The following is a 24,842-nucleotide window of genomic DNA, read 5'->3' as shown; positions in this document are numbered from 1 at the left end:
GTGGCTGCTGGGCTGCCTCTACCCTTGCCACGTCCCCTTCCCCAGTGGCAGAATGGCTGGCAGCAGCTGTGCCAGGACAGCCACAACCAGGTGGCCCTGCCAGCTGTGTGGGGACTGCAGTGCTCATGGCGGGTCTGGGCTGGCCCCAGCCCTGTGCTCCAACCACAGACCGGGTAGGTGCCAAAATCACTTGTGGCCCAGCTCTGCTGACTGCCTGTCCTGCTGCTGGACTGCTCTTGGGTGGTCCCAGCACCCGTGAGCATGACAGGAGGGGAGCTGGAGCCTGGCTGTGGGGCGAGAGCAGCCTACATGCTGGGGGAGGCTGAGGATGGAGCATGGCCCTTGTCCCCAGGCTATGCCTTGGTGCCAGTGTGCTGCCAGCCCAGTGCCTCTGCCTGGCTGCAGCCAGTGCTGCCCAGTCCTGATCTACCCTGCTGGAGCCTCTGTGGGCAGCACCTTGCTGGGCCGGGGCTCTGGCTGCCTACACTGGGCTGAGCCCCAGCACCTTCTGGGCTGGCAGACACGGCACAGGGCATGAAGCCACCCGCCAGCCACGTCCACCATGGAAGCGCTGCCGTCCCCTGCCTGTGCTGCAGCCAGCTCCGTGGAGCCTGCCGGTCTGAGGAGCCAGCTGCTCCTCTGGCAGTGCATGGGGCTGGGCCCCAGGTTCCCCCCTCAGCCAGGGGGAGCACAGACCCAGCTACAGCCCCAACCACTGCCATCCCTTGTGGCCTCGCTGGCTCCAGCAAGTAAATCAGGTGCAGATGTGGAGGCAAGGCCGAGCGCCTGCTTGCGATTAGGGGCTGGGAGCATCGGGGTGGCCCCGTTTCTGCCTTGCAGACCCCTGCCGTGGCCACACTGCTCCCAGGAGGAGCCCCATATGCCCTGTGGGACAGGACTGGCAGGCAAAGCTGGCTGCCTGCTCTGTGCTGCTGGGACAGGCCTGGCCCCACATGCTCCCAGCTCAGCCCTCTGTGCCTGAATCTGTGGGTGCTCCTGTGCCACACTGGGAGCTTGGTCTAAGCCTGGAGCCACAGTGTCCCCAGCCCCCACACCGGGCCCCACATTCTCCGCTTCCCAGAGGGAACAGCAGGTTCATGTTTGCCAAGTTCTGGCTGGTTAAACCTTAACCGGGCTGGGTTGCTCCATCAGTGCCTCCCTGCCAGAGATAAGGATGGGCAGGTGAGACCAGGGCCTGGCGGGGAGCGGCTGCCCTGAGCCCAGCTGCTCGCCTTGGTGCAGGACCTGGCTCCTGCGGAGCACCATGCCGGGCCTGGGGTGGGCTGCCTGGCCCTCTGGCTCAGCCACCTCAGCAGGTCCTTGCTGATACAAGGGCAGTGGGTCATGACCAGGGCAGGAAGCTGCCAATGTCAAGGTTGGCAAGGCTGGATGGAGCCCCTGTGCTCTGGGGCTGGCCTGCTCCCTTGGTGCCGGTACGTTCGCATCACCCTGGCACGTGGCATGAGCTTGCTCAGCCTCAGACCCCAGGCACATGCAAGGTATGGAGAGCCAGGGAGCCTGTGCCCCAAACAACAGCCATTCAGGGGAAGCCAAGAGAAACTTCCAGGAGGAAAGAGCCCCCCGGGCTCCAGCCCCCCCAGGAGCCACCATGCCGCATGCACTCATGCTGGCCGCAGGTGCCACTGCAGTAGGAGTGGCGGCGAGCGCTGGGGCCAGGCACAAGGGGCGGCTGTGTTCCCACAGCCCCGGCTGCCTTCCAAGAGCAATATTGTTGGCACCAGGCAGGCTCCCTGCGCCGGCAGTGCATACACAGGCCTTTCATGAGGGGAGTGAGGATGATTTACTGCCTGGGGAAAGGGGCAAAGGTGGGAGGATGGAGACCCAGTGTGCCGGCCCCAGTGTGCCCAGCCCCTCATGCATGCTCACTGCTGCGGGGCCCTGCACACCTAAGCAAGGCTGAGGGTCTGGCGAAGGGGTCACCTCTCCTCAGTTGGGCATGTGGCAGAGCATGTCCCCCTGTCCCATCTGCAGTGTGCCAACCCACTCGCTCCCCCACCTGTGGGACCCTGGGGATGTTCTCCCTCCATGGGCACCCCCACTGTGACTGAGCTCCCACCCTCTGTGGCTTGGCAGCTGGGCAGGCATGTGTCCCCTGCGGTGCTGCAGCTGATGTGAGTCACCTGTGGGGCTGGGGGGACGGGGCAGCAAAGGAGGGTGCTGGAGCAGGGGTGCATCCGCAGCATGGGACGCCAGCACTGGCACAGTCCTCCCTTGTTCAGCTGCTGGCGTGGCAGAGGCTGTGGTGGTACTGCCGGCAGCGGGTGGCAGGCAGCGGGGCTGCGCTGCTGTGAAGGGCTTTTTGTTTGCTGTCAGTTGCTGTTATAAATCAAGCCAGGCAGCCTGACCCCCAGCCCAGCGTGCCCCACAGCAGGGAGGGGACCAGCTCCCAGCTGCCTGCAGCACAGCCCCACTGTGCCCCAGCCTGCACTTGGCATCGCTCTGGCCTGGCAGGGATGCTTGGTGTGGCATAGGGTGAGGTGCTAGTGCTCCTTCCCTTGCCCTGCTCCCACCCAGCACCATACCCAGCACTGGGGGACCTGGCTGGGGTACAGGGAGGGATGTCTCCATGCCTATCCCAGGCTGTGGCTCCCATGGGCTCCCCCAAATCCCAGCTCTCTCCCAGTGTTCCCGGCACTGGGAACAACCTCTTCTCTCTGGTTTTAATTTGGTTTTGGTTCGAATTGAGCTGAACCCAGCATTTTTCTGTGCTTCCGGCACGCTGCGAGCTCTGCAGAGGCGGCTTCTGCTCCGTGAAATTGATGTTCTCATCCGCTTCACATGCCGGCAGGAATGAACAGCTGCTGGGGGCTGCTGGCCCCTGGCACTTCTCCGTGTGCCCTGTGGCCTGGGGCAGGGAACAGCACCCCAGGGTGGGGAGCAGCACCCCAGGTGGGGAGCAGCATGGGGTGGTCAGTGCTGTGGGAGATCATAGCACCAACCAACTCTTGTAGTGAAGCCGTGTCATGCTGGAAGTTGCTGATTTTGCGCACCAGAGCAGCATGGACAAAGCTGTGCCCTGGCCCTGGCAGTGTGGCCCTATGGGGTGGGGGGTGACAGTGACAGCCATACCCCGCTCATGCGACCTCAGGATCCATGCCAAGCATGGGCAAGGCTGCATGCAGGGCTCACCACGGCCTGGCAAGTCTTGCTGGAAAGCAGAAAGATGGTGAAGCAGACAGCAATGCAATGAGGGAGAGCAGCTCCATGGCTGGATCCTGACCATGTGTTGCAGGAACCCTCTGCCCCTCTCACTGGCAGGAGGTGCCCAGGGACCATGCTGGCTTGGAGGGTCTGAGGCCAGGCTTCTTCCCGTGCCTGGGGATCATGTGTGGGCAGGCAGGCAGGCAGCAGGGCCTGGGCACAGTGGGTCTGCCCGCGCCGGTGCAGGCAGCAGCTCGGGGGAAGCAAAGGCGAAGTGTTTATGGGTCAGATTAGGGCCATTCCAACCCTGGCTCGCGGCCTCCTGGTTTTACGACACTTCGTTATGGGCTCCTAATGAGGGTCACAGCAGCTTTATGGCACCGGCAGTGATAACGCTGCAACTAATTGCAGCACAATTAGCGAGTGGGGCTGCAGGGCTGCTGGGCACCCAGCAACGCGCAGCACCCAGCCCGGGCCAGGGACACCCACTCGGGTGGGTGCCACTGCCATGGAGTCCTTGGCATCTCTGGGGCCAGGGTGCGTCCCTGCTCCTGGCAATCGGGGTGCGGCGGGGGGAAGAGTGGGCAGAGGCAGCCTCACCTCCCCCAGCCCCACGTGCTGCGTGGGGGTCCAACACGTGGGGTCTGCCCGGTGGGCTCCACACCCCCACGCGTTCCCCACCCGTGGGGCGATGCTGCGGCGGCGGGGCCGTGCCGGGGCGTGCTGCCGCCCCCTCCAGCTCGGCGGCGGGTCGGTTTGCAAAGCAGCCGGAGGCCGGGGGAGCGGGGCCGGCGGTAGCAGCCGCGGGTCTGGGCCGGTTCCCCCCCTCTCCCGCCCCACCGGGGGGCGGGCGCCGCCGCTGTAACCCGAGCGCGCCCCTACAAAGTGCCCGCACCCGCCGCGGCGGCGGCAGAGCGGGGCCGGAGGAAGGCCGGGGCCGGAGCCAGCCCCAGCCCCAGCCCCAGCCCAGCCCAGCCCAGCCCAGCCCAGCGCGCAGCCGACCCGAGCCCTGCCCGCCATGGGGCCGCGGTGCCGGGCGCGGCGGCGCTGATCCCGCCGGCCCCCGGACTTTGCTCGGGCCCTCCCCGCGCTGCGCGGGCGGCTCCGCCGAGGGAGCCCGTCACCGCCGGTAATGCCGCCGGCCGCGATTCCGCCCCACCCCCTCCCCGCCCCGGGACCCCCCTTCCCTGGGATCCCCCTCACCCCGGGACCCCCAGCTCCTGCAGCACCACCCTTCCCCCCGCGCCCAGTTAGCCTGTACCAGCGCCCTGGCCAGGCTGCGGCTGGCTGGAGGGGTCGGGTCCAACCTGCACCCAACCTGGGTGCCCTTCACCCGTGCCACCTCACCCCCCGAGGGAGGGGAGGGAGCGGGAAGGGGTTTCACCCTGCTCAGAGCCCCCTTCATGTGCACCCACCCTCGGGGTGCCCTGGGGACTCCGCACCACTGTCCCACGGTGCTCCGGGGACCGGCCACCCCCCCCGCCGGCGGGTCCCTGCCCAGCTCCGTTCACCCTGGCCCTGCCTGTCTCGCAGGGTGGGAGCTGCCGCGCCGGAGGGGCCTGGAAGATGCGGCCGCTCTTGCAGGTCCTGGTGGGGCTGCTGCTGGCGGCTGCTGCCCAGGGCAGGGCGATGGAGCCAGGTACGACTGGCGGCGGAGGGGGGGTGGGTGTCGAAAGGGGGCTTGGGAGCGGTGGGATGGGGGTCCTGCTTTCTGAACGCCGACCCCCAGCTGGGCAGCGAGCCCTTGGGGCTTGGTGTGCCGGGTGCTCGCCCTGGGTACGCAGCCCCACAGCTCTGACTGCAGGGTTGGGCTGGCGGGAGCTGGGGGCACCCGCTTCCAGGCGAGGAGGTGTGGAGTCTGAAAGGAGCAGGGTGGCTCCAGACAGACTGTCCCTGCGCTACAGGGGCTCAGCTTGCTCGGTGGATGTGTGCGGCAGAACGGGATGGCTTGAACGCTGTGGGCTGTGGCCGTTGTATGTGGCTTGGTGGCGAATGCAAGCACTTTAGAGGTGGGGGCGGTCTGTGCCTCTCGGTGGTGGGTACAGAAAAAGCGCGTGTCCCAGGGGAGCAGGGGCCCAGCTACTCCACATCCCGTGCTGTGATGGCCACGCAGAGGACTGGGGACACATGCGTGCGTCCCTGCACACAGGCGGACAGGCTGCGGTGGTTATTGCTGAGCCGGCAGCTGGGCTGTTTCTGCCTTCCACGTGCTCACACGCCTGCTGCTGGCCATCGGCAGGCAGGGCACCGCTGCTTGGCCCGGGCATCACCAGGGCCAGCCCGGGCTGGGGGTCCCAGCCGTGCTTGGGGCATGTGGAGGTCCGAAAGTGGGTGGCCAGTAGGGTTCGGTGCCCTTGTTTGTGCTGCGTTCGGTGGGGCAGGACAGGCTCCGGCACCCTGCGCTGCTGGGAGTGGTGCCTGTGGAAGGACAGTGGCATGTGTGGCCTTGGGCGGGAATACGCTACTGGGGAAGCCACCTCCTTGTGACCCAGGGCAGAGTCTGGCCCTCATCCACATCTGGGGCAGCAGAGCTGGGCACCGAGTCGTGCCATACCATGTGTCCTCTGCACTGGGGTGGGCATGTAGCAGGGTCCTGCCATCAGGGAGGGGTGAGCACAGGGTCAGGCACTCACAGCGTCTCTTCAGAGCTGTTTGAGAGCCCGCTGCTGGAGTCAGAAGAAAAGCATCTCCTGCTGGACCCAGGCAACGTGTTGAAGCTGTACTGTGACACCAATCAGACCGGTGCCAGCGTGGTCTGGTACAAGGAGTCCCGGCTGCTTGTCCCAGGGGGTCGTATCCATCTTCGGCAGAGCCTGCTGGAGATCTCAGAGGTCACCTATGAGGACTCAGGGCTCTATGTGTGCCACGCGCAGGGGACTGGGGAGATCCTGCACAACTTCACCATCTCGGTTGTGGGTAGGAGTCCCAGCAGTGCCCAGCTCCCCCCACTCCCTGGTGCAGCAAGGCAGCCACTGCCTTCCCAGCCCTGCAGGCAGGGATGTCTCTCTCAACCCATCTTCCCTTGCAGACTCACTGGCGTCTGGTGATGATGATGAAGACAGTGATGGGGACGGTCTGCAAGGAGACCGAAATGAGGAGCCTGTCTATGTGCCCAGAGGTCAGTGCCACCCTGGGCAATAGAGGGCAGTTGAGGCAGGTCCAGCACCCTGGGGTCCTGCCTGCCCCCAGATAAGGCTGTTTGGGAAAGGGCCTTGCGTGGGGCACTGCTACCGCCTGCTCACAGCATGGGCAGCTGGGAGCAGTTCTGACAGCCTCCGTGCTGCCCCTTGGGCCCTTCCCACTGTACATCCCATGTCTCCTCAGCTCCTTACTGGACTCACCCACACCGGATGGACAAGAAGCTGTATGCAGTCCCCGCAGGGAACACAGTGAAGTTTCGCTGCCCAGCCTCAGGCAGTCCCAGCCCCAGCATCCACTGGTTCAAGAACGGGCGTGAGTTCCGGGGGGAGCACCGCATCGGGGGCATCCGGGTAAGGGCCAGGGTCCCCACCGCAGCCTCCCCTCCTGGGGTCTGGCCCTCTCATCGGACCTTGCTGCCTTACCTCCCCCCTCTGCAGCTCCGGCACCAGCACTGGAGCCTGGTGATGGAGAGCGTGGTGCCCTCCGACCGCGGCAACTACACCTGCCTGGTGGAGAACAGATTTGGCAGTATCCGCTACAGCTACCTCCTGGACGTGCTGGGTGAGGGCTCTCAGTGTGATGCTGGTCCTCGCTCCCTGCTACCCCCACACCTGGCAGTGGTGTCAGGGTCACAGGGAAGGGGGCAGAGGAGCCTGTGCTTCTGTCCTCTTCGCTGGTGCAGCCTGTGTGTTATTCACACCCAAGGATGGTGGGGGTGGAGATTAGGCTCAGGTTGCACTGGTCTGCTGTAGGGCTGGGGAAGGGCTCTCCATGGGTTCACAGTGGGCAGAGGGAGGTGGAAAGGAGCCCCTGCTCTGGGCCACCGTGTCGGTGACACTGCTCTGCTCTCCTCTGTGCAGAGAGGTCCCCACACAGGCCCATCTTGCAGGCTGGGCTGCCAGCCAACACCACAGCCCTGGTGGGCAGTGACGTGGAGTTCTTCTGCAAGGTCTACAGCGATGCCCAGCCCCACATCCAGTGGCTGAAGCACATCGAGGTGAACGGCAGTAGCTATGGTCCCGATGGGGTCCCCTATGTGCAAGTGCTTAAGGTAACGAGGGCTGGAAGCACGCAGGTCCCCGATGCCCACCCCAAAGTGGTGACAGGGAGTGCACAGAGCCCCCTGAGGAGGAGGAGGGATGCTGACCATCCTTGCCTTTCCCTGGCAGACTGCAGACATCAACAGCTCCGAAGTGGAGGTGCTGTACCTGCGCAATGTCTCCATGGAGGATGCTGGCGAGTACACCTGCCTGGCAGGGAACTCCATCGGCCTCTCCTACCAGTCTGCCTGGCTCACCGTGCTGCCTGGTAGGGCTGGGGGTTCTGGGGTGGGAGCTGTGACCCCTGGTATGCAGGGACCATGGCTCAGGTTGACTCATTTGCTCCCTCCAGAAGAGGAGCTGGTGCGAGAAGCTGAAGCCCCTGAGGCCAAATACACAGACATCATCATCTACACCTCGGGCTCACTGGCCGTGGCCATGGCTGCCATCATCGTGGTGCTGTGCCGGATGCAGACTCAGTCGAGCAAGCAGCACCTGGAGCCCATGGCAGTCCACAAGCTCTCCAAATTCCCTCTCATCCGACAGGTGGGTGCTAAGTTGGAGCCCTGGGGGCAGAGGGGGGACCTTGGCAACTAACTGGCTCCGCAAGCGCCACATGTGCCCGTCACACCTTACTCTGCTGCCAGCCTTGCGGCTGCTCTCTGCACTGCCTCCTTTGGCTTCCTCACCACACTGCTCCAAGTGAGGGTCTCTCTGCAGCACCCTTGGGTCTCTCTTTGGCCCCGGTACACGGGGCAGGACGGCTGAGGTCCCTTGGTCTCTCTCTGCAGTTTTCCCTGGACTCGAGCTCCTCCGGGAAGTCTAGCACGTCCCTGATGCGTGTCACTCGTCTCTCCTCCAGCTGCGCCCCGATGCTGGCTGGGGTTATGGAACTGGACCTGCCCCTTGATGCCAAGTGGGAGTTCCCCCGAGACAAGTACGGTGCTGGGCAGTGTGGGCCAGGTCTGAGTCTGAGAGCTGCTCTTCCCAGCCACCCCAGGGACAGCAACACATGGGTGATGGATGGGGAGGCCGTCACCAGACACCTCAGCACCACCATAGCTCGGAGTGCTGGGGCTCAGCTCAGACTGGAGAGGGGCAGCCACACTGCCCCTGCCCCTCGGGGTCCAGCTGTGCAGTGGCGGGGAGTGGGGCCATCCCTGCAGTCCCTCATGGTTCTGCCTGTCCCTGCCAGGCTGGTGCTGGGCAAGCCCCTGGGGGAAGGCTGCTTTGGCCAGGTGGTGCGGGCAGAGGCTTATGGCATCGACAGAGACCGGCCAGACAGAGCTGTCACTGTGGCTGTGAAAATGCTGAAAGGTAATGGTTCTCCTGCCAGTGTACCAGGCACAAAGGTGGCATCAGTGCGAGGCTGCTGTGCCACCCCAGCTGGCACGGTGACACAGCCCTCCTTCCCCAGACAACGCCACAGACAAGGACCTGGCTGACCTAATATCTGAGATGGAGATGATGAAGCTCATGGACAAGCACAAGAACATCATCAACCTCCTGGGAGTCTGCACGCAGGATGGTGAGGGGGCTGTGCAGGCAGGGCTTGAGCAGGATGTGGGCATGGAGTGGGAGCAGGAGATGGGGCTGTTGGGGACAGTGGCAGGCAGGGCTCTGGGGTGGGACAGGCATGGCAGGGGCTGAGTGGAGTGGATGCCTTTGCCAGGGCCGTTGTACGTGATCGTGGAGTTTGCTGAGAAGGGGAACCTGCGTGAGTACCTCCGTGCCCGCCGCCCCCCAACACCCGACTATGCGTTTGACATCACAGCGATGCCCGAGGAGCAGCTCTCTTTCAAGGACCTGGTCTCTTGCGTCTACCAGGTGGCCCGTGGCATGGAGTATCTGGAGTCCAAACGGGTAAGGCTGGCACAGCCCATGCAGGGTGCCTGTGGTTGGCACAGCCTGGGGCAGGGGGCAAGGTGGTGATGGAGGAGCTATGTCCATGTGGAATAGGGAGCCCAGGAGTCCAGCCCCTTCCCCTAGGCTGTCCAGAAATTTCCAGCTGCATCCAGCAAAGCTCAGGGCACTGTCTCCCCAAAACTGTGGGGCTTAAAGCCTGACCCACCTCCTGGGTTTCCCTCCTGCACTGTGCCTGTCACTGCAGCCAGCTCAGTAGCAGGGAGGCCCCGCCACCACAGAGGTGCTGGCAGATGTGTGGGAGGAGAGTGGTGGTTCTGGGTGTGAGGAGGGGACACAAAGAGCTGGAGCTGCTATCTCACACCCCTTGCGGGTGATGCTCCCCCCGGCAGTGCATACACCGTGACCTGGCTGCCCGCAATGTGCTGGTCACAGCAGAGAGTGTAATGAAGATCGCTGACTTCGGCCTGGCCAGGGATGTCCATGACATTGACTACTACAAGAAAACCAGCAACGTGAGTGGGGGTGCCTGGGAGAGGGGTCGTGGGGGGAACAGGGGCCCCCAGCCAGGGCTGAGCAGGTGGTTTGCTCCCATAGGGTCGCCTGCCAGTGAAGTGGATGGCACCTGAGGCCCTGTTTGACCGCGTCTACACCCACCAGAGCGATGTGTGAGTCCTGGGCCTGCTGGGGCAGAGGATGCTGTCAGGTGTGGGATGAGGCAGTGCCATGGGGTTATGCACAGACTGGAGGGTCTCCATGAGTAGGGTGGGGGTGTGCCGCAGGGACAACAGCAGCAGGGCACATCTTCCCCAGGGGTGATGCCAACTTCTCCCATGGCACTGGAGGGTGTGGTGGGTTGAGTCAGGGTCCTGCCTGCCCTGGGAAGCTCTTAGGATGTGGCTGACCCCCTTTTGTCTCACATAATCCCAGGTGGTCCTTCGGGATCCTGATGTGGGAGATCTTCACCCTGGGGGGCTCTCCCTACCCTGGCATCCCCGTTGAGGAGCTCTTCAAGCTGCTGAAGGAGGGGCACCGCATGGACCGGCCATCCAACTGCACCCACGAGCTGTGAGTACCGTCCAGGCAGGGTGGGCAGGGGCATGGTGAGACCCCACTAATGGCCCCTTGCTCCCCACACCCCCCCCCCAGGTACATGCTGATGCGGGAGTGCTGGCATGCTGTGCCCTCACAGCGCCCCACCTTCAAGCAGCTTGTGGAGGGGCTGGACAAGATCCTGGCAGCAGTTTCGGAGGAGGTGAGTGGTGTGGGGTCCGGCGGGTGGTGGGGCAGGTGGCGTGGGTGCTGACGGCACTGGCACTGATAGCACCATCTCTCCCTGCAGTACCTGGACCTCTCCATGCCCTTTGAGCAGTACTCACCCTCCTGTGAGGACACCGCCAGCTCCTGCTCCTCCGATGACTCTGTCTTCACCCATGACCCGCTGCCACTGGCTCCCCGCCTCTTCTACCCCAGTGTGAGGACTTAAGGCAGGGCAGGGAAGGGCAATGCTGAGGGCACCTCCGCTGTCAAGGGGAGCGGGTCTGGGTTTCCACAGGTTCCCTGCTTTGTCTGGTGTGAGCAGTGGGCAGGCAGGGCCCCAAGCTGCAGTGCTGGGTCAGGGTGTCCCTCCAGGCTCCGTTTTGGCACTGAGCCTTCAGTTGTGGCTAAGACCTGTCTGGCATTGCAGGGCAGCAGGAGCCATAGCCTCCCCAGGGCAGGCACTGCCTGCGATGCCCATGGCATCACCCAGGGAGTCAGGCTTTGGCCAGTGCTTCGGTGGAGGTGTCTCTGGGCGGGAGCCCCGCTGCCTGCCAGCTCCCGCTGCTTCTGTACATAGCCATAGAGATGAATATTTATGTACATGAAATATCAACCTGATAAATTATTTTTTTGGAATAGACTCCAGTGCAGTTTCTGGGCTGCTGCTGGGGAGCAAAGGGCCCAGCTGAGCTGGGAAGGCAGGTTGAGGACTTCCTCCTCGCTGCCTCCTCACCTTAGCGGGCATGGGGGCTGCAAGCACTCCCAGGGGACATGGAGGCAGTGCCACAGGTGCAGGAAGCAATGTCCCACTCCCGCGCCTCCAGGCCTACCCCAACACAAAGCACCCTCGCATCTGTTCCCCATTAGCCGCTGCTGCACTAAGCCACCGTGAACTCCGCTACCAGCATCGCCCTGAAACTGATCCCCCAACTGCTGTGGGCTCCCAGGCTGGGAAAGCACTCTGGGGCCAGGCCCAGCGTGCTGGGGACCCCCCACAGCCCCCCTGCCTGGGCTGGCCCTGGGACACCAGATAAAAGTGAGTTACAGGCTCTGCACTGCCTCCCTGGAGCCCCAGCACCCCTGGGAGCATGTTGCCCCCCCCTTGCCCCACAGCGCCCAGCTCTGCTGGGAGCGTGGGCAGGGGGGGCTGCAGCTGTCTCACCCCCTCCTGCCAGCCTGCTCCCTGGGTCTAGGGTTTCATCTAGGGACGGGCTTTGCCGGCCGTTAGCCCCAGGATCTTGTTTCCTCCTCCAGCTCCCAGCTGTACTCACAGCCCCCCAGCCTGGAAGCTGGATCTCTGGCACAGCCTGCCCCAAACCAGCCCAAGTGGAGCGGGGCTGGCAGGTGATCGGGGGCAGGACCTGGGCCTGGTGCCACTAAAAAGGGGGTCCCTCAGTCCTGCGGCTGCTGTGATAATGCTGGGGTCCAGGCTCCTGAGGGATGCAGCCTGCAACTGCCCTTGTGTGGGGCTCAGCTCAGCCATGGGTGCAGCATCTGGTGTGCACGCCATGTGCTGGGGAGCATGGTGGTTTGCAGAGCCATCCCAGGGCCTCCTCATCACAGAGGGGAACCCAGCCCTGCCGGCATGCTTGCAGACTCCATCCCCAGCCCTGCTCCCCTCTCCACTGGATAAGGCCACCACTTTGGCATGGCGGGTGGAGACAGACAGGTGTGAAACCTGCCTGTCCCGGCAGCCTGCCTGCCGGGGAAGGATCCCAGCTGTCCGCTAATGTGCCAGAACCAATGCATTTCGCACAGCCCTGAATAGGGCATTCACACACCAAAGGGCAAACTGCCCAGGCTACCCACAGGGGCTACCCTGCTCCCAGCCAGGACCAGGGGTAAACGTGAATGGGTGCATGGGGAGGGGTTTGATCCCCTGGGGGCTATGACCAGCTTGCCCCCACCTCACTCCACACTGGGGGACAGCATGGGGGACCAGCAGTGCCCCATGCCCGGTGTGGTTTTCGTGGCTCTTGCTTGAGTGCTGCCCTTTCTTTGGAAAATGGGGCCACAACCAATTTCAAAGGGTGAGGTGGAGGTGGGTTTGTTAATCTGTAATGCCAGGTAGGGGGACACAAGGGGACATGGTAAACTGGGACCTGCCATGGCGTCACTTCATCCCTGCTCACTTAGTGAGTGCACCGTGGTGTGGGTGCAGGCAGTGCCTGTCCCCATGGCCCAACCCACGCCAGCCCAGCTCAGCAATGCTTTCTGGGTCCTAGCAGTGCCCAGCACTGTACCCACCTGCCTGCCCTGGCACAGGGGGCTGGTCCTCACCCCATCCTCAGGCACTCGTACATCCTCCAGAGCTGCAGCAGTGGGTGCCAGCGGGCTGTGCTGCGGACAGCTCTGCTGGGCATGGGGCAGCCTGGGCCAAAGCCAGGCAGGGAGGCAGCCCAGGGCATCCTGCAGCCCCACGACAACTGGAGGCGGTTTTTATTGTTTAACATTCCTGGTATTTTCTGTCAGGGCTGAACCAATTGTCCTTAATCCACCAGGCTCTGCTGGCCAAACAAGTGTGGCTGAGCCACCGGCATCCTGTCCCCATGAACAGGCCCCTTTTGTGAGGGGGATTTAGTGTGTAGCCCAGTAAATCCCACTGGTTTCCTGAGGCAACGTTCCCACACACCACACACACACCCCCACCTGCCCCCCGGGCCCTGCCATCGCTCCCTTGCCCAGCAGTGCCTGCGGGTACCCTGCCTGCCCTGGCCCCTGGGCCCGGTATGCACTGTGCAGCCAGAACCTGCCCCCTCGGGGGCCGCGTGTTCCCCCTGCACATTGCTGGGATGTGTCTGTGGGTCCCTGCGGGACGTGGGGTGTCAATGGGAGCAGCTTCCCAGTCAGCTTCCTGCACTGGTGGTCCTGGGTGAGATGCTGTGTTTCTTGGGGGGTGCTGAATGCTATGGGGATGCTGTGATCCTCGGGGAGATGCTGTGGTCCTTGGGGGGGATGCTGTGTTCCTGGGGGCGTGCTGAGTCCTGAGGGGATGCTGAGCCCTAAGGGAGATGGCTTCGGTCTGAGGGGGGGGATGCTGAGTCCTTGGGGAGATGCTATATAGTCCTTGGGGGGATGCTGAGTCCTGGCAGGGGTGTGGGGACACAGCGCCCTAGGGGCAGGGCGCGGGCTGGTTCTTCATTCCAGCTCCCAGGATGTGGCTCCCAGCCCCTTACCTGGAGACGCCTTCGCTTAACGACTCTGCTGTGGGGCCGGGAGTTGCTGTTGTCTTTTCTTCGCAAACCAAAGGCAACCGGATTTTATCTCCGGGGAGAATCTGGCTTTTGTGAGATGCAGGAAGCCTCTGCCCCTGGGCAGGGAGGGACGAGGCTGGGGGGACTGAAAGGAACCAGGCTCCTGTCTCCCACACCTGCCACTGCCCCTCTGCCTGCTCCTGCCTGCCATAGCGCATGTCCTACACCCTGTGCATCATGTCCTTGTCCCATGGCTGCGTCCCATGCCTGTGGCCCATGTGCACCACCGGTGCGCGTGGAGGGAAGGGCCAGCAGGCAGGGAAAGGGAGCCCATGGGCACCCACAGGTGAGGGCACCCAGTGCTGCTTCCTGGGCAAGCCAAGGCAGGGCCCTGTTCTCTCCCCTGGAGGGATCCAAACACCGTGAGTTCGTGCAACCCTGGTCACTGCACACACACAGATGTATGCCCACGCCCACCCATCCCCCATGTCTGCACACCACCCCCATCCGTGCACAAGCCACCCACCCACGTGCCCATGTATGCACACTTGCACCACCTTGCAAACACTGACGCACACGCACACGGACCCCTCTGCACACGCAGCTCATGCACACACACCCCCTGCACAGAAACTCACTCCCCACCCCGTGCATACACCTACCCCTCCAGCCATGCACACAGGCTACACCTACGCACAACCCCCATGCACACACACCCCACGCGCCCCCGTTCCACGCACATACGACCCAAAGCAGATGCAGACCACCCCCATCCCCCCTACATCCCCGTTCACACGCGTGCACCCATGCACAGCCACGCGCACCCACACGCACACCCACCCATGCACACCGGGGGTCTCTCCCTGCACCGGGCAGAGCTGACCCGCCAACCCCAGCAGTGGCTGTGGGCCCCGTGCTCCAGCCAGGGAGGCCGAGCTGGGGGTGCCAGTGAGGGCGGGCGGGGGGCTGCCCCGCTGCGACCCCCTCCCCAGCCCGCCGCGCTCTGCGCTGGCCCGGCCACGGCCGGCGGCGGGGGAAGCCGGGCTGCGAGCCCCATCTCCTGGCCGGCGGGAGCAGCTCTGCACAGGGCGTGCAGAAATGGGACAGGAGGGGCAGCGCCCCCGCTCGCCCCCCGGCCCCCCGCTGCACACCCACGCCTTTTCGGCCCGTGACAGTGGCCTTCGCGGCAGGCGGGTCCTGGGACCGTGTTGGAGGGGTGACAAACTTGTCTGGGAAAAATGGTCTGTGGGACTGAGACATATGCTGGCTCTGCTCTCCATCCCATCACCCTCACAGGTGGATGGGGCAGGGAGCGGGGCAGCACGGGGGATTTGGGCTGCAGAGTCACACCATGTCCTGACGTGGATCCCACTCGTACCCACTCAGTGTGACGGGGCCCAGTGCAGGGAGGGCACCCCATGGGCGTGGGAGCCTGGTGAACCTTGCCCTACCTTGGGTGGCTGGAGCAAGTCCAGCAAGGGCCAGCCTCGCTGCCCAGGGCTGGGGCCCTGTACAACCCCTCAGCTGGGGATGGGGGAACAGGATGTCTGCCTGAGGGCTGGGGGAGCTGGGATGTTCCTTAAAGTGGCTGCAGCACCCAGCTGGGCAGCCTGGATCCCAGTCCCTCGGGGACTCTCCCTGTGCTGCACACGGCTCCTGGGGTGACGGGTCTCCAGTTCACCCTGGCCCAGTGACAGCTCTTTCACACAGAGCAGAAGAGCTCAGCAGCACCGGCTCCTGTTCCCAGCAGCTTGTGGTGGGGGTCCTGCTCCCCCACCCCCCAGCCCCTGCCCTTATGCGTCCTGGGGCTGCTCCTACTCTGCCTGTCCTTGGGGCTGCCCCCTGCCCCCCACCCCCGGCTTCAGGGGTACCATGGGAGCTACAAAGCAGGGGGACTGCAGGGTGGGGGACCTGGGAGGCTGGGGTCACCCCGGCACAGGGCACAGACCGCTTCGCCAGCAAGGCAAACCCCAGGGATGCCTCTGCAGGCGGATGTGGGCAGCCCTGGCTGCCTGCAAGCTGCGGGCATGGTGCTGCCCGTACACCGGTACAAAGCCGGGCTGAGCCCCGCCGGCTGCCCCTGCTCCCGGCCGCTCCATCCCCAGCGGTTTCGAGCCCCCGCAGGCCGCTTCCTGGGGTAAAGGGGCCCACAGCAAACCCGCCGGGCAGAATGCTCTCCTCTCTTCTCCTCTGCTTCCTTCCTCTCCCCCGGCCGGGCCAGCCCTCCCCCTGCCCGCCGCAGCTCCTTAACCCTTTCGCCCACGCTCCCGGCCGTGTCCCAGCCCCACGGCCACGGCTCCCAGCCGCCCTCTCCGGCCCTTTGTGCAGGGCCCCGGTTCCCCAGGGCCCCCCCCCCCCCGGTCTCCCCCTCCGTCCTCCCGCACCCCGCAGTGCCCAAGTGCCTGCTGGGGGTTGGACAGCCGCAGCCAGGGGCTGCTTGCAGTGAGCCCAGCCTGCCCATGGCTCCCGTGGGACCCGTGTGAGCCACAGCTCCCTCTGTGTTGGGGTCTGTGGCCCCCCACCAGCCAGTCGTGATCCCCCCATCTCCCCCGTGAAGAGCAAGTGGGAGCCCCCAGCGCGGCGCCACGCTCTCTTCTGCATCACTGCGGCAGCGGGGAGCGGCCACGGAGGGAGCCGGGGCTGCGCATCGGGGCCGTGCATTGGGCGACGAGGAGCGGGGGGACAGGGCTGCTCCCATGGGGGGACCGTGCCGGGCTGTGCACAGGGATCGGGGCCTCCAGAGGGAGCCGCAGTGCCGTGTGGCTCCGCGGCCACTGGCCGGGCCGGCTCTGGAGGCCCCGGCATCTCCGGAGGACCCGACCTGCTCTGGGAAGCCAGGCTGGGCCGGCGGGCGAGCCTGGCCATGGAGCGGGGGCCTCGCAGGCGAAGCCCAGCAGTGGGGAGACCTCCCTGCGAGGCTTCCAGCCGTCCACCCTCCCTGACAAAGCCTGCAAACAAAGCCCTGTGTGGCAGCGGCGGCAGGGCCAGCCCGTGCTGCCCGCTGTGCCGCACATCCGGGTGGGAGTGCGGCAGCGGCCGGGGTGCCATTTGCCTGCTTCTCTGCCGGAAGAGAAGGGCAGGGGAAAGGTCCTTCCTGCGGGCGCTGGCCGCGGCATGGGGAGAGGTGACACAGCAGATGGGGAGTGCATCTGAGGGCATCCTGCCACCCCCAACCTGCTCCTCCCTACACCAGTAACCACATGGCTGCAGGGAGCACCTGCGGGATCACTGGGGGGGCCCACTGAGGAGGGCTACTCTGGTGCTCTGGCACTGATGTCAGGGGTGTGCTGAAGGGGCAGTGGGACGTGCCTGGGGTGCCCTGAGCCACCTGGGCACTGCTGCAGTACAGACCCTGCCCACCAGCGTCCCGTGGGGCTGCGCCATGCCATGTGCCCACGAGTAGGTGGTGGACCCAGGTGGGTGGCACCCAGGGGGGTACATGGGCAAATCAGCAGAGCGAGGGCGGCTAGTAACAGTTGTGGGCCAGATCAGGGATAGTCCTAAACCTCTCCCCAGGTCGGCCCTCGCTCGCTGGCTCTCAGGTGTGCCAGGCGATGGAGAGAAACAGGGCACCTCTGCCCTGCACAGGGCCCTGCCCGCCCTGGGGGTTATAAATAAACCATTAGCTTTATTTTGGGAACATGGCGGACACGTGTGTGGCAGGTTGCTCCAAAGAGAAAGGAGGAAAGTTGGCTGTCAGGCCCCTGCTCGGTTGTGTTGGGGTACAGCTGCTGCAGCCAGAGTCAATCCCAGGGTGATGGGCTGTATTTCCCCATTTGGGGGGAAACAAAGGGATCCCAGCCATACCAGGTGCTGCCCCATCTCTGCGTGGGCAGGGAGGGCCACGTGGATGCTAGGCCTCGGTGCCGAGTTCGCACAGCACCAGGCATGGCATGATCCTAGCTCCCATGTGTCACCACAGCACGTGGGCACTGTATGAGGTGGCCCACAGCAGGTTGGGTGCTGCTGGCTGAGCCCCGGGCTGGGACCTTGGAGGTACAAACATATCACGAGCAAAACCTCTGACTGTGGTGCTTCCTGCCAAGTCACCCCACCTTCCATGGGTGTGCTGGAGTGGTGCGAGGCTGAACATGGCAGTCTCTCTGTGGTGGCAGCACACCAGTGGGGGGGCAATGGGTCAGGGACATTGGTGTGGCCCATCCAGGGCAGATGCTGGGGAGGAATGCTTGCTCCATCCCTGGCTGCAGGCAGGGCAGGAGGGAGCACCTGGGCAGGGCCAAAGGGGCAGCGGGGGAAGCCAGGAGCCCTCAAGAGGAGCTGCCAACATGCATAGGCAGGGAGGACACAGGGTGCAGGGCTGCCTGCAGCTCGAATCCCACCACCCCGCTGAGGTGCCAACCCACAGCTGGCTCCAGCGACGGCGTTTTTCGGCGAGGGAAAACTGCGGGGTGGTGAGGGCCGGGCAGTGGGTGCTGCCCGCCTGAGTGTGCAGAGAGGCTGCTACGGGGCCCCTGCCCAGCAGTGAGGCGGAGGGAGTGGGGATCCCGCAACGCTGGGGGCTCCCACACAGCCGGACCAGGCCCGGGGAGGGGGGAAAAAAGGGCAGCGGCGGGCGGCAGGAGTGGGTCCGCCCGGGAAGCACAGCACCGAGCCCCACGGCGGCGGCACCCAGCTCCCCGCCCGGCACCCCGGGGGGCGGCCGGGCCCAGCCCCCCCCACTGCGCGGCCCGGCCAGCACCGCCCCGGTGCCACATCCCCGCGCTGCCCCGGCCGCTGCCCCCCGCCCGGCCGCCCCCGCCCCGTGCCTGCCCAGCCGTGCCGGTGCGGCGGCGGCGTGGCGCGGCACCCAGACCCGCGGCGGCTGGCGGCGGAGACCCCCGGCTCCCATCTGGAGGTAGCGATGGAGCCGCCGCCGTCGCCGCGGGGCCGCTGGCCGGCCGATGGAGGAGGGGGAGGGGGGGTGGTGGTAGCGGGGCGCCGATGGCGGCCCGGCCCGGCGGAGCGGGCGGGAGCGGGGCCGGCTGCGCGCCGCTCGGCGGCGGGAGGGCGGACGGGAGCGCGGCGTTCGCTGTCCGGGAGCGGCGGAACGCCGGCGAGGATAGCCAGGCCGCGGGCAGCCGGGCGCCTCTCCCCGGCGGCCGAGGCTCAGCAACGGCGGGCCCAGCGGAGGGCGACGGCCCGGCCCGCCGGTGCGCAGGCGGGCGGCGGGGCGGGGGGGGGAGCGCGGCCGGGGCGGCGGGCCCAGCCCGCGGCGGACAATGGCAGGGGGCAACCCGAGCCCGGCGGGGGCGGGTGGCGGCCCAGGACCCCCGCCCCGCCGGCTGCCCGTTGAGACCGGGGCTGGGAGCGGAGCCGGTGCCGAGGCTGGGGCGGGCGGCCCGCGAGGGCGGGCAGGAGCCGCCGCCCGCCGGGTGCCCCAACGGGCCGCAGGGCCCGACCGACTCCATTTTGTTGGCGCCCGTTCCGCCGCCAGTCGCAGGCCCGCGGCCTGCCCGCCGGCCCCGCCACCGCTGATGCGGGGAGGGGAGTGCGGGGGTGAAAAGAGGGGTGTGTGTGCGGCGGCGGCCGGTGCGTCGAGGCCAGGAGGTGAGGCGCAGCCGCCCCGTCCCGCCCCGGCGGGGCCGACCCGGTGTCCCCCACCCGCCGCCGCCTAAGATGGAGATGGGGGGGGGGGAGCGGGCCCGGGGGTGCGGGGCCAGTCCGCCATGTGCACGGGGCTAGTCGCGTCGGTCCGGGCCGCCGGCGGGGAGCGGGGCAGGCCGGGCAGTGGAGCGCACCGGGGGGGGGCAGCACTGAGCGCCCCCTCCCCCACACCCCCCCCCGGCGGGCGGCTGGCGGAGGGGGGAAGGGGGGGGTGGTGAGGAGAGTGCGGGGGGTGGGGGCCCCGCGCGGGCGCGCGCTGATTGGCCGTCACCGAACCCCCGAGAGCAGGCACGGGGGGCGCGCGCGCTTGCGCGGGGCGCGCGCGCCGGCGGGATGGCGGCGGCGGCGGCGGCGGGCGCGCGCATGCGGGGGAGGGAGGAGGAGGAGGAGGAGGGAGGCGGCGAAGCAGCAGCAGCAGCAGCAGCGCTGGCGGGGCCTGGCCGGGCTGGGTCGGCGCGTCTCCCTCTCGTCCCACAGCGGGAGCAGGCGGCAAGCCGGCCGCGGCGGCCGCAGGTGAGCGGCGCCCAGCTGAGAGGCTGCACGGCCGGTCCCCGGCGAGGCAGGCGGATCGAGGCCGGGCCGGTCTTGAGCCGTGCCTGGGCCGGGCGGAGGGCCGCGGCCTGGGCCTAGCGCGGCGGTGGCGGCCCGCGCGGGGCCGGCGGAGCGGAGCGGGCCCCCCCCGCCCCGGGCGCGGCTGCCATTTTGCGGCGGCGGCCGGGCTGACCCCATTGTGCTGTTGCCCGCAGGTGGATGCCTGCCGCCCGGTATGGAGCAGGCCTGCGAAGTGAGCCGCCGCAGCTGCCTCGTCCCCTTCGGCACCTCGCTGGCGGCCGCCACCGAGGCCAAGGGCGGCCCTTTCGGCGAGGGCCGCGGCCCCGAGCCGCCCGCCATGCAGCTGGCCGCCGCCAAGCCCGTCTACGGCCAGGATCCCTCGTCCTGCTACATCCCGCTGCGCCGGCTCCAGGACCTGGCCTCCATGATCAACGCCGAGTACCTCGGTGGCGCCGCCGACGGTGCTGAGGCCCTGCCCGACACCGGCTCGCCGTCCCCCCGCCTCCCTGCGGCGCAGGACCCGGCGGCCGGCGCCGAGGCAATCGGCCCGGGGGCCGGCGCGGCTTTGGCCTTTCCTCTGCTCCTGCGGGACGGCGGAGAGGTGGCGGCGGAAGAGGAGGATGAGGATGAGGGTGCCGAGACGCCGGAGGAGGAGGAGGAGGACGAAGACGACGACAACGAGGAGGAGGAGGAGGAGGCGGCGGACGGGGAGGAGGAGGAGGCCGGCTCGCGGGAGCGGAGCCGCGGCCGCCCCGGGCCGCAGCAGGGCCCCGCCGGCCCGCCGCTGCCGCTCCGCTTGCAGCCGGCCGAGCCGGTGCCGACGACGGTGCTGCACGGCGGCCCTGGGGAGAAGCCGGAGCCTCCCGCAACCGCCACGGCCCTGCAGCTCGTAAGCACCGGGGGGCGGGCGGGCGGGCGGGGGGCCGCGGCCGCTGCCATTTTGCGGCGGAGGCAGGCGCGGAGCGGTGCGGCGAAGCCGGGCGCCCTCGTAGCCGGCACCCCGGAGGGCGGGCAGCCATCTTGCCGAGGGGACCGTGCCGGGGCGGGATGGGGGGCTCCGGCCGTCAGGGGCTGCCGAGCCGGGGTTCGTCAGCCAGCGCGGGCTGTCACCCGGCTCCGCCGCGCACCTGTGCTCGCCGCGCTCGCCCCGCGCCCTTTTCTCCCCTCAGGAGTCCGAGGCACCGTCCCTCCGCAACCGCGGATCGCCGCGAAGTTGCGGTGGAGTTTTCTACCCGTTACGTGCCGAGTTTGGTTTTTCTTTTTTTCGGAGGTGCGACGGGCAGGGGGAGGGATTTTCCCTCTGCTGCCTGCTCCGGCTTCAACGCTGTCAGACGGCTCTTTGTCTGGCCCGGCTTGAGGTACCCAAGCTGTGAGACTTCGGCGATGGCCAGGGAGGGGCTGTGTCATGGCCTGACAGACCTCGCCGGCAGGAAACCTTGCCCGTTATTCAGCCTCACTTTTTTTTTTTCCTTTCCGATTTCTCGCTGCACTCAAATTCCTTCAGTTTGTTTTCTGATACGCTTAATAAGAAGCAAAACTGAACTTTTGGAGTTCTGAAAGGCGTTAGATGCATCCAACTTTTTTGTTCAAAGTAGTTTTTGAACGCAAGTACAATTTTTGGATTTTTTTCAGTGTGGTTTTTTTTGTTTTGTTTTTAATTTGTAGACATGTATGTATATTTCCCGCAGTTCTTCAGTAATTTTTTGTGTATTTCTTGACTGTCTTTTTCTAAACTTCTGGTCTGTTACTGGAGAATGCTCTGGGTTTTAAGTATTACTTGATAAGGGTGTGAAAATTAACTTTTGTGGCAGCGCTGACACCAAAACCGTCTTGCTCTCTTTAATTTCAGTGTATCCACTGGTGCCGGACAGATGCTACTGGTGCATGCAGCATTTGGGGAGAAATCCTTGTTTTCATCTGTGCTCACTTGGGAACATGCAGCATTCCTGCAGTGTGCCCTGGGAGGTGGGGAGCACTTGTCACAGAATGCCCATGGAAGGGATGATTTCAGGAAGATGCTGACAGCAGCTAAATTTGTTTGTGTCACGGTTGGGCTCAGCCCTGGCCCTGGGTCATGGATCTTCTTGAGCATTCCTTGGGAAGAATCTGCCTCCTTATAGAGACTCAGTCTTTAGTCTTTGGGGGTAAGAGGCTGCTGTTGGTCTGAGGTTTTGTGTGTATACTTAGCTTTGTTTTGCAGAGCGAAGCGGGGATCTCTCAGCAGACATGTGCTCGGTGATGCGGTTGTGGGAGGGTCTCGCTTTGTAAACAGAAGCTAGCAGAGGTACTTTCACAACACTTGCCTCTGCTATCAGTGGCTTTACAATGTGCTCCACACAACTGCAGCTCGTATGGTGACAAATCTGTCATAGTGATTGAGCCTGTTATTTGAATATGCAGCAAGGGGTTGACTTTTCAGTAAAGCTGCCTTTCTGTCTGCTCTAGTATGACATTAGCCTTGCTGAATTTTCTGGTGACTTAAAAACATAGCTGCGTTCAGAAGAAAAATACAAAGAAACCCATTTTTCAGGCAGCCTGGAATCCTTGTCGCTTTGAGTCTTTGCATTCTCCCTTCAGTACGTAAGTGCAGGTTGTCTGAGTGGTCCTTCGATTTAGTCCTGCTGCTTGTGGGGTGGGAAGAGGTAGGGGTTTTTCTCTGTGCTAAGTTACCGATGAGACAGTTAAAATATTTTTAATGGTTAAACGTGGCATAGTAGCTAGAAATAACCAAACTTGCTCCTCAGATCACATGTATTCATGTAGGCATTTAATTCCAGTCTCAGTTGTATTTGGGTAAGTGGAATCAACTTTTTGGAGAGGCTGCTAAAACTTAAAACAAAAAACCACCCCAAAACAACGACAAACCCCAAGGCATTCTGCACTATTATTTTTAGGGTGGCTTGTCATAGCTGGGCTAGTCTTTTAGGCAATCATCTTTACCCAGCCTGACGATGGGGCTTCTTCAACCTTACGGCAAGACTTTCTCAGAGGTTTTATTCTTGAAGCTCACGGTTTTGAGTATATGTGGGCGTTGAGTATGCCCATGGCTGCTCAAACTTCCTGTTTCACCAAGGGGGGAAAGTGTGTGTGTATCTCAGGGTCCTGTCTGCCCCTTGCAAGTTCTGAATTTTTCACTAGATCATTGTGAACTCGCTTTGAAAATGCTGATTTCCAAAATGTCAAGAGTGCTTCCGGCAGAAGGGCCAGCATTTGGTTTAGTCTTTAGTAGGATGCAAAGTCCAGCATTTAAGTAATGCCTCTGGGTAGGACGGGTGGTGGCAGCTATTGTTTTTCATGGGGATTTGTTGATAGCCCTGGCATCCATTGCACTCAGACATTGCCCCAAACGGGAGAGGTTGCTCAGGTAGCATTCAGTTGTTAAGAGGGATGTGCATATTCTGAAGTGAAGTTATTTTAAGTGTCAAGTTAATCTTAGCTAAGGGTGACTGAAGCTCTCCATGCCCCCAGCAGCTATTGACAGGTTTTGTGCTGGAGAGAAGGAAATTATAGCAGTGGTTCTTAGGTCTTATTTCTGTTCCAGAAGTGACAATACAGCGACTGCTGGCAGCTGCTGGTTTACTTCCTTGCACACATGTAGGGTTATTGCCATTTAAATTGAAATGGGCGGTCATTTTTAAATTCCCTGCTTGTTCTTTACCATCTTGATGTGAGCTTCTCTTTAGCGCTTTCCTGGCCTTTGCAACTTGTCTTGGACAGTGTTAAGTGGAGTTGGAGGAAGAATCAGGTCCAGGCTTCAGTGCTGGAGCGGCTGGGTGCAACCCAGTGAAGTCTGAGTGCTGTAGGTCTTGCTTGAACTAAGTTGCTGAGGAATTGGAGCAGGCGGACTCATTTCTGACAGAACTTTCATGCTGAAGTTTTGCTTTTTTAATGTAACTTTTGGTGCCATATTACTTGGCTTTCGCTTTGCCAATTTGTTGGTTTTTGATTGCTACCAACAAAGTACGTTAAAGTAATTTGGTTTGCAGAGTTGAGCACTCTGAAGCAGAGAGTTCTTGGATTCAAGTATGTCTGTGCCACTCTTGGTGCACGTACATTATGCAGCATACAATCCTAGGTTATGCCTTCACAAGCTGTTTTTTCCTCAGTACCCTGATGGCTCCAGGCTGCAGGACATGCAGCGCCTGCCTGAGGCACTCTGTTGCTTTTCATTCTTCTCATACTACTTCTGTGTTGTCCAGCTCCATGCTGTAGGAGTGTGATGTTCGGGTAATGGCAGTGAGGAAATGAGGTACAGGAAAATCCAGAACCAGATCTTTCATCGCTAAGGATGGCTGCTTCCAGTGGCTGTATGTAAGGAATGAGTAGAGCATGTGTGTAGGGCTCCTGGAAGGTTTTTGCTTTACCAGAACCACACTGTATGCAATGTGTTAAAAGTACAGAAGGCCAGCAAAGTCCTCTCTTTAAGCCTGGAATTAATCTGTAATAACTTCAGATTTCTCTTGTGACGTACAGCTGTGGGAGTGTACTCTTGTTATAAAGAGTTTGTGTCCTGGTGTAAGAGTGACTCTGGTTCTTCACTTGCCAACTGACATGCCTAGTGCCATTTCTCTCTTTGCTAAAAATAAAATAAAGGAACCAATGCCACGTGATACTTGCTACTCCTGTAAACATTTCTGAAAGAATCGCCTACTACAGACTGTTTATTTGAGGTGTAACTAACTACTGGTAACGTTATATCCCTGAGATACAATAGGCATGGCAGTAGTTTGTTTGAGCAGGGAACATAAATTTCCTTGGTTGGTTGACATCTTCCTGGTGGGGAGATTAATTCCGTTTGGCTGTCTGTACTTCCTGTGGGCATGATCTCCCTCTGTGTGCACCTGGTGAGAACAGGCTCTCGGTGTACTGCTGTCCCTGGGCATCTGATCTTGCACGCACCCCTCTTTGCCACTAAGATTTACATGGTTTGGAAGACCTTATTTTATCTCAGAAAATATCATGTAGCTGGATCTCATTTGGCCATGCAGTCTGCTGGCATCTACTTGGCCCCTGTACTGAAGTGCAT

General features: G+C 63.5%; 2 protein-coding genes across 8 annotated transcripts in view; both read left to right on the top strand.

Annotated features, from left to right (window-relative positions):
- Positions 1-4,058: 4,058 nt before the first annotated feature.
- FGFR4 (fibroblast growth factor receptor 4) lies at positions 4,059-11,106 on the top strand. Of its 4 annotated transcripts, none has more exons than XM_075102533.1 (18): positions 4,059-4,291; positions 4,696-4,801; positions 5,809-6,078; positions 6,191-6,280; positions 6,487-6,653; positions 6,741-6,864; positions 7,164-7,354; positions 7,473-7,611; positions 7,696-7,889; positions 8,135-8,280; positions 8,539-8,660; positions 8,761-8,871; positions 9,016-9,206; positions 9,599-9,721; positions 9,804-9,874; positions 10,137-10,274; positions 10,356-10,461; positions 10,531-11,106. In XM_075102533.1, the coding sequence occupies exons 2-18, from the start codon at positions 4,729-4,731 to the stop codon at positions 10,690-10,692; spliced, it is 2,418 nt and encodes an 805-aa protein (XP_074958634.1). In that variant the 5' UTR covers positions 4,059-4,291; positions 4,696-4,728; the 3' UTR covers positions 10,693-11,106. The 4 variants fall into 4 exon arrangements, with proteins under 4 accessions (XP_074958634.1, XP_074958635.1, XP_074958636.1 ...); XM_075102534.1 differs by having other exon boundaries at positions 4,060-4,291; positions 10,549-11,106; XM_075102535.1 differs by lacking the exon at positions 5,809-6,078 and having other exon boundaries at positions 4,060-4,291.
- A 7,331-nt stretch (positions 11,107-18,437) lies between these two features.
- NSD1 (nuclear receptor binding SET domain protein 1) overlaps positions 18,438-24,842 on the top strand; it is a 65,324-nt gene continuing 58,919 nt past the window's right edge. For 2 of the 4 annotated variants that reach the window (XM_075102504.1, XM_075102505.1), the window contains exons 1-2: positions 19,661-19,777; positions 20,011-20,705. In XM_075102504.1, the coding sequence (XP_074958605.1) occupies positions 20,031-20,705 (675 nt within the window). In that variant the 5' untranslated portion in view covers positions 19,661-19,777; positions 20,011-20,030. Of the gene's footprint in view, positions 18,516-18,728; positions 18,811-19,660; positions 19,778-20,010; positions 20,706-24,842 lie in introns of those variants that run through there. The other 2 variants (XM_075102502.1, XM_075102503.1) reach the window with 2 other exon arrangements.

Source organism: Phalacrocorax aristotelis, chromosome 8 (assembly GCF_949628215.1).
Source record: "Phalacrocorax aristotelis chromosome 8, bGulAri2.1, whole genome shotgun sequence".
Lineage (NCBI taxonomy): Eukaryota > Metazoa > Chordata > Aves > Suliformes > Phalacrocoracidae > Phalacrocorax > Phalacrocorax aristotelis.
This window is presented reverse-complemented; position numbering and strand designations above follow the sequence as displayed.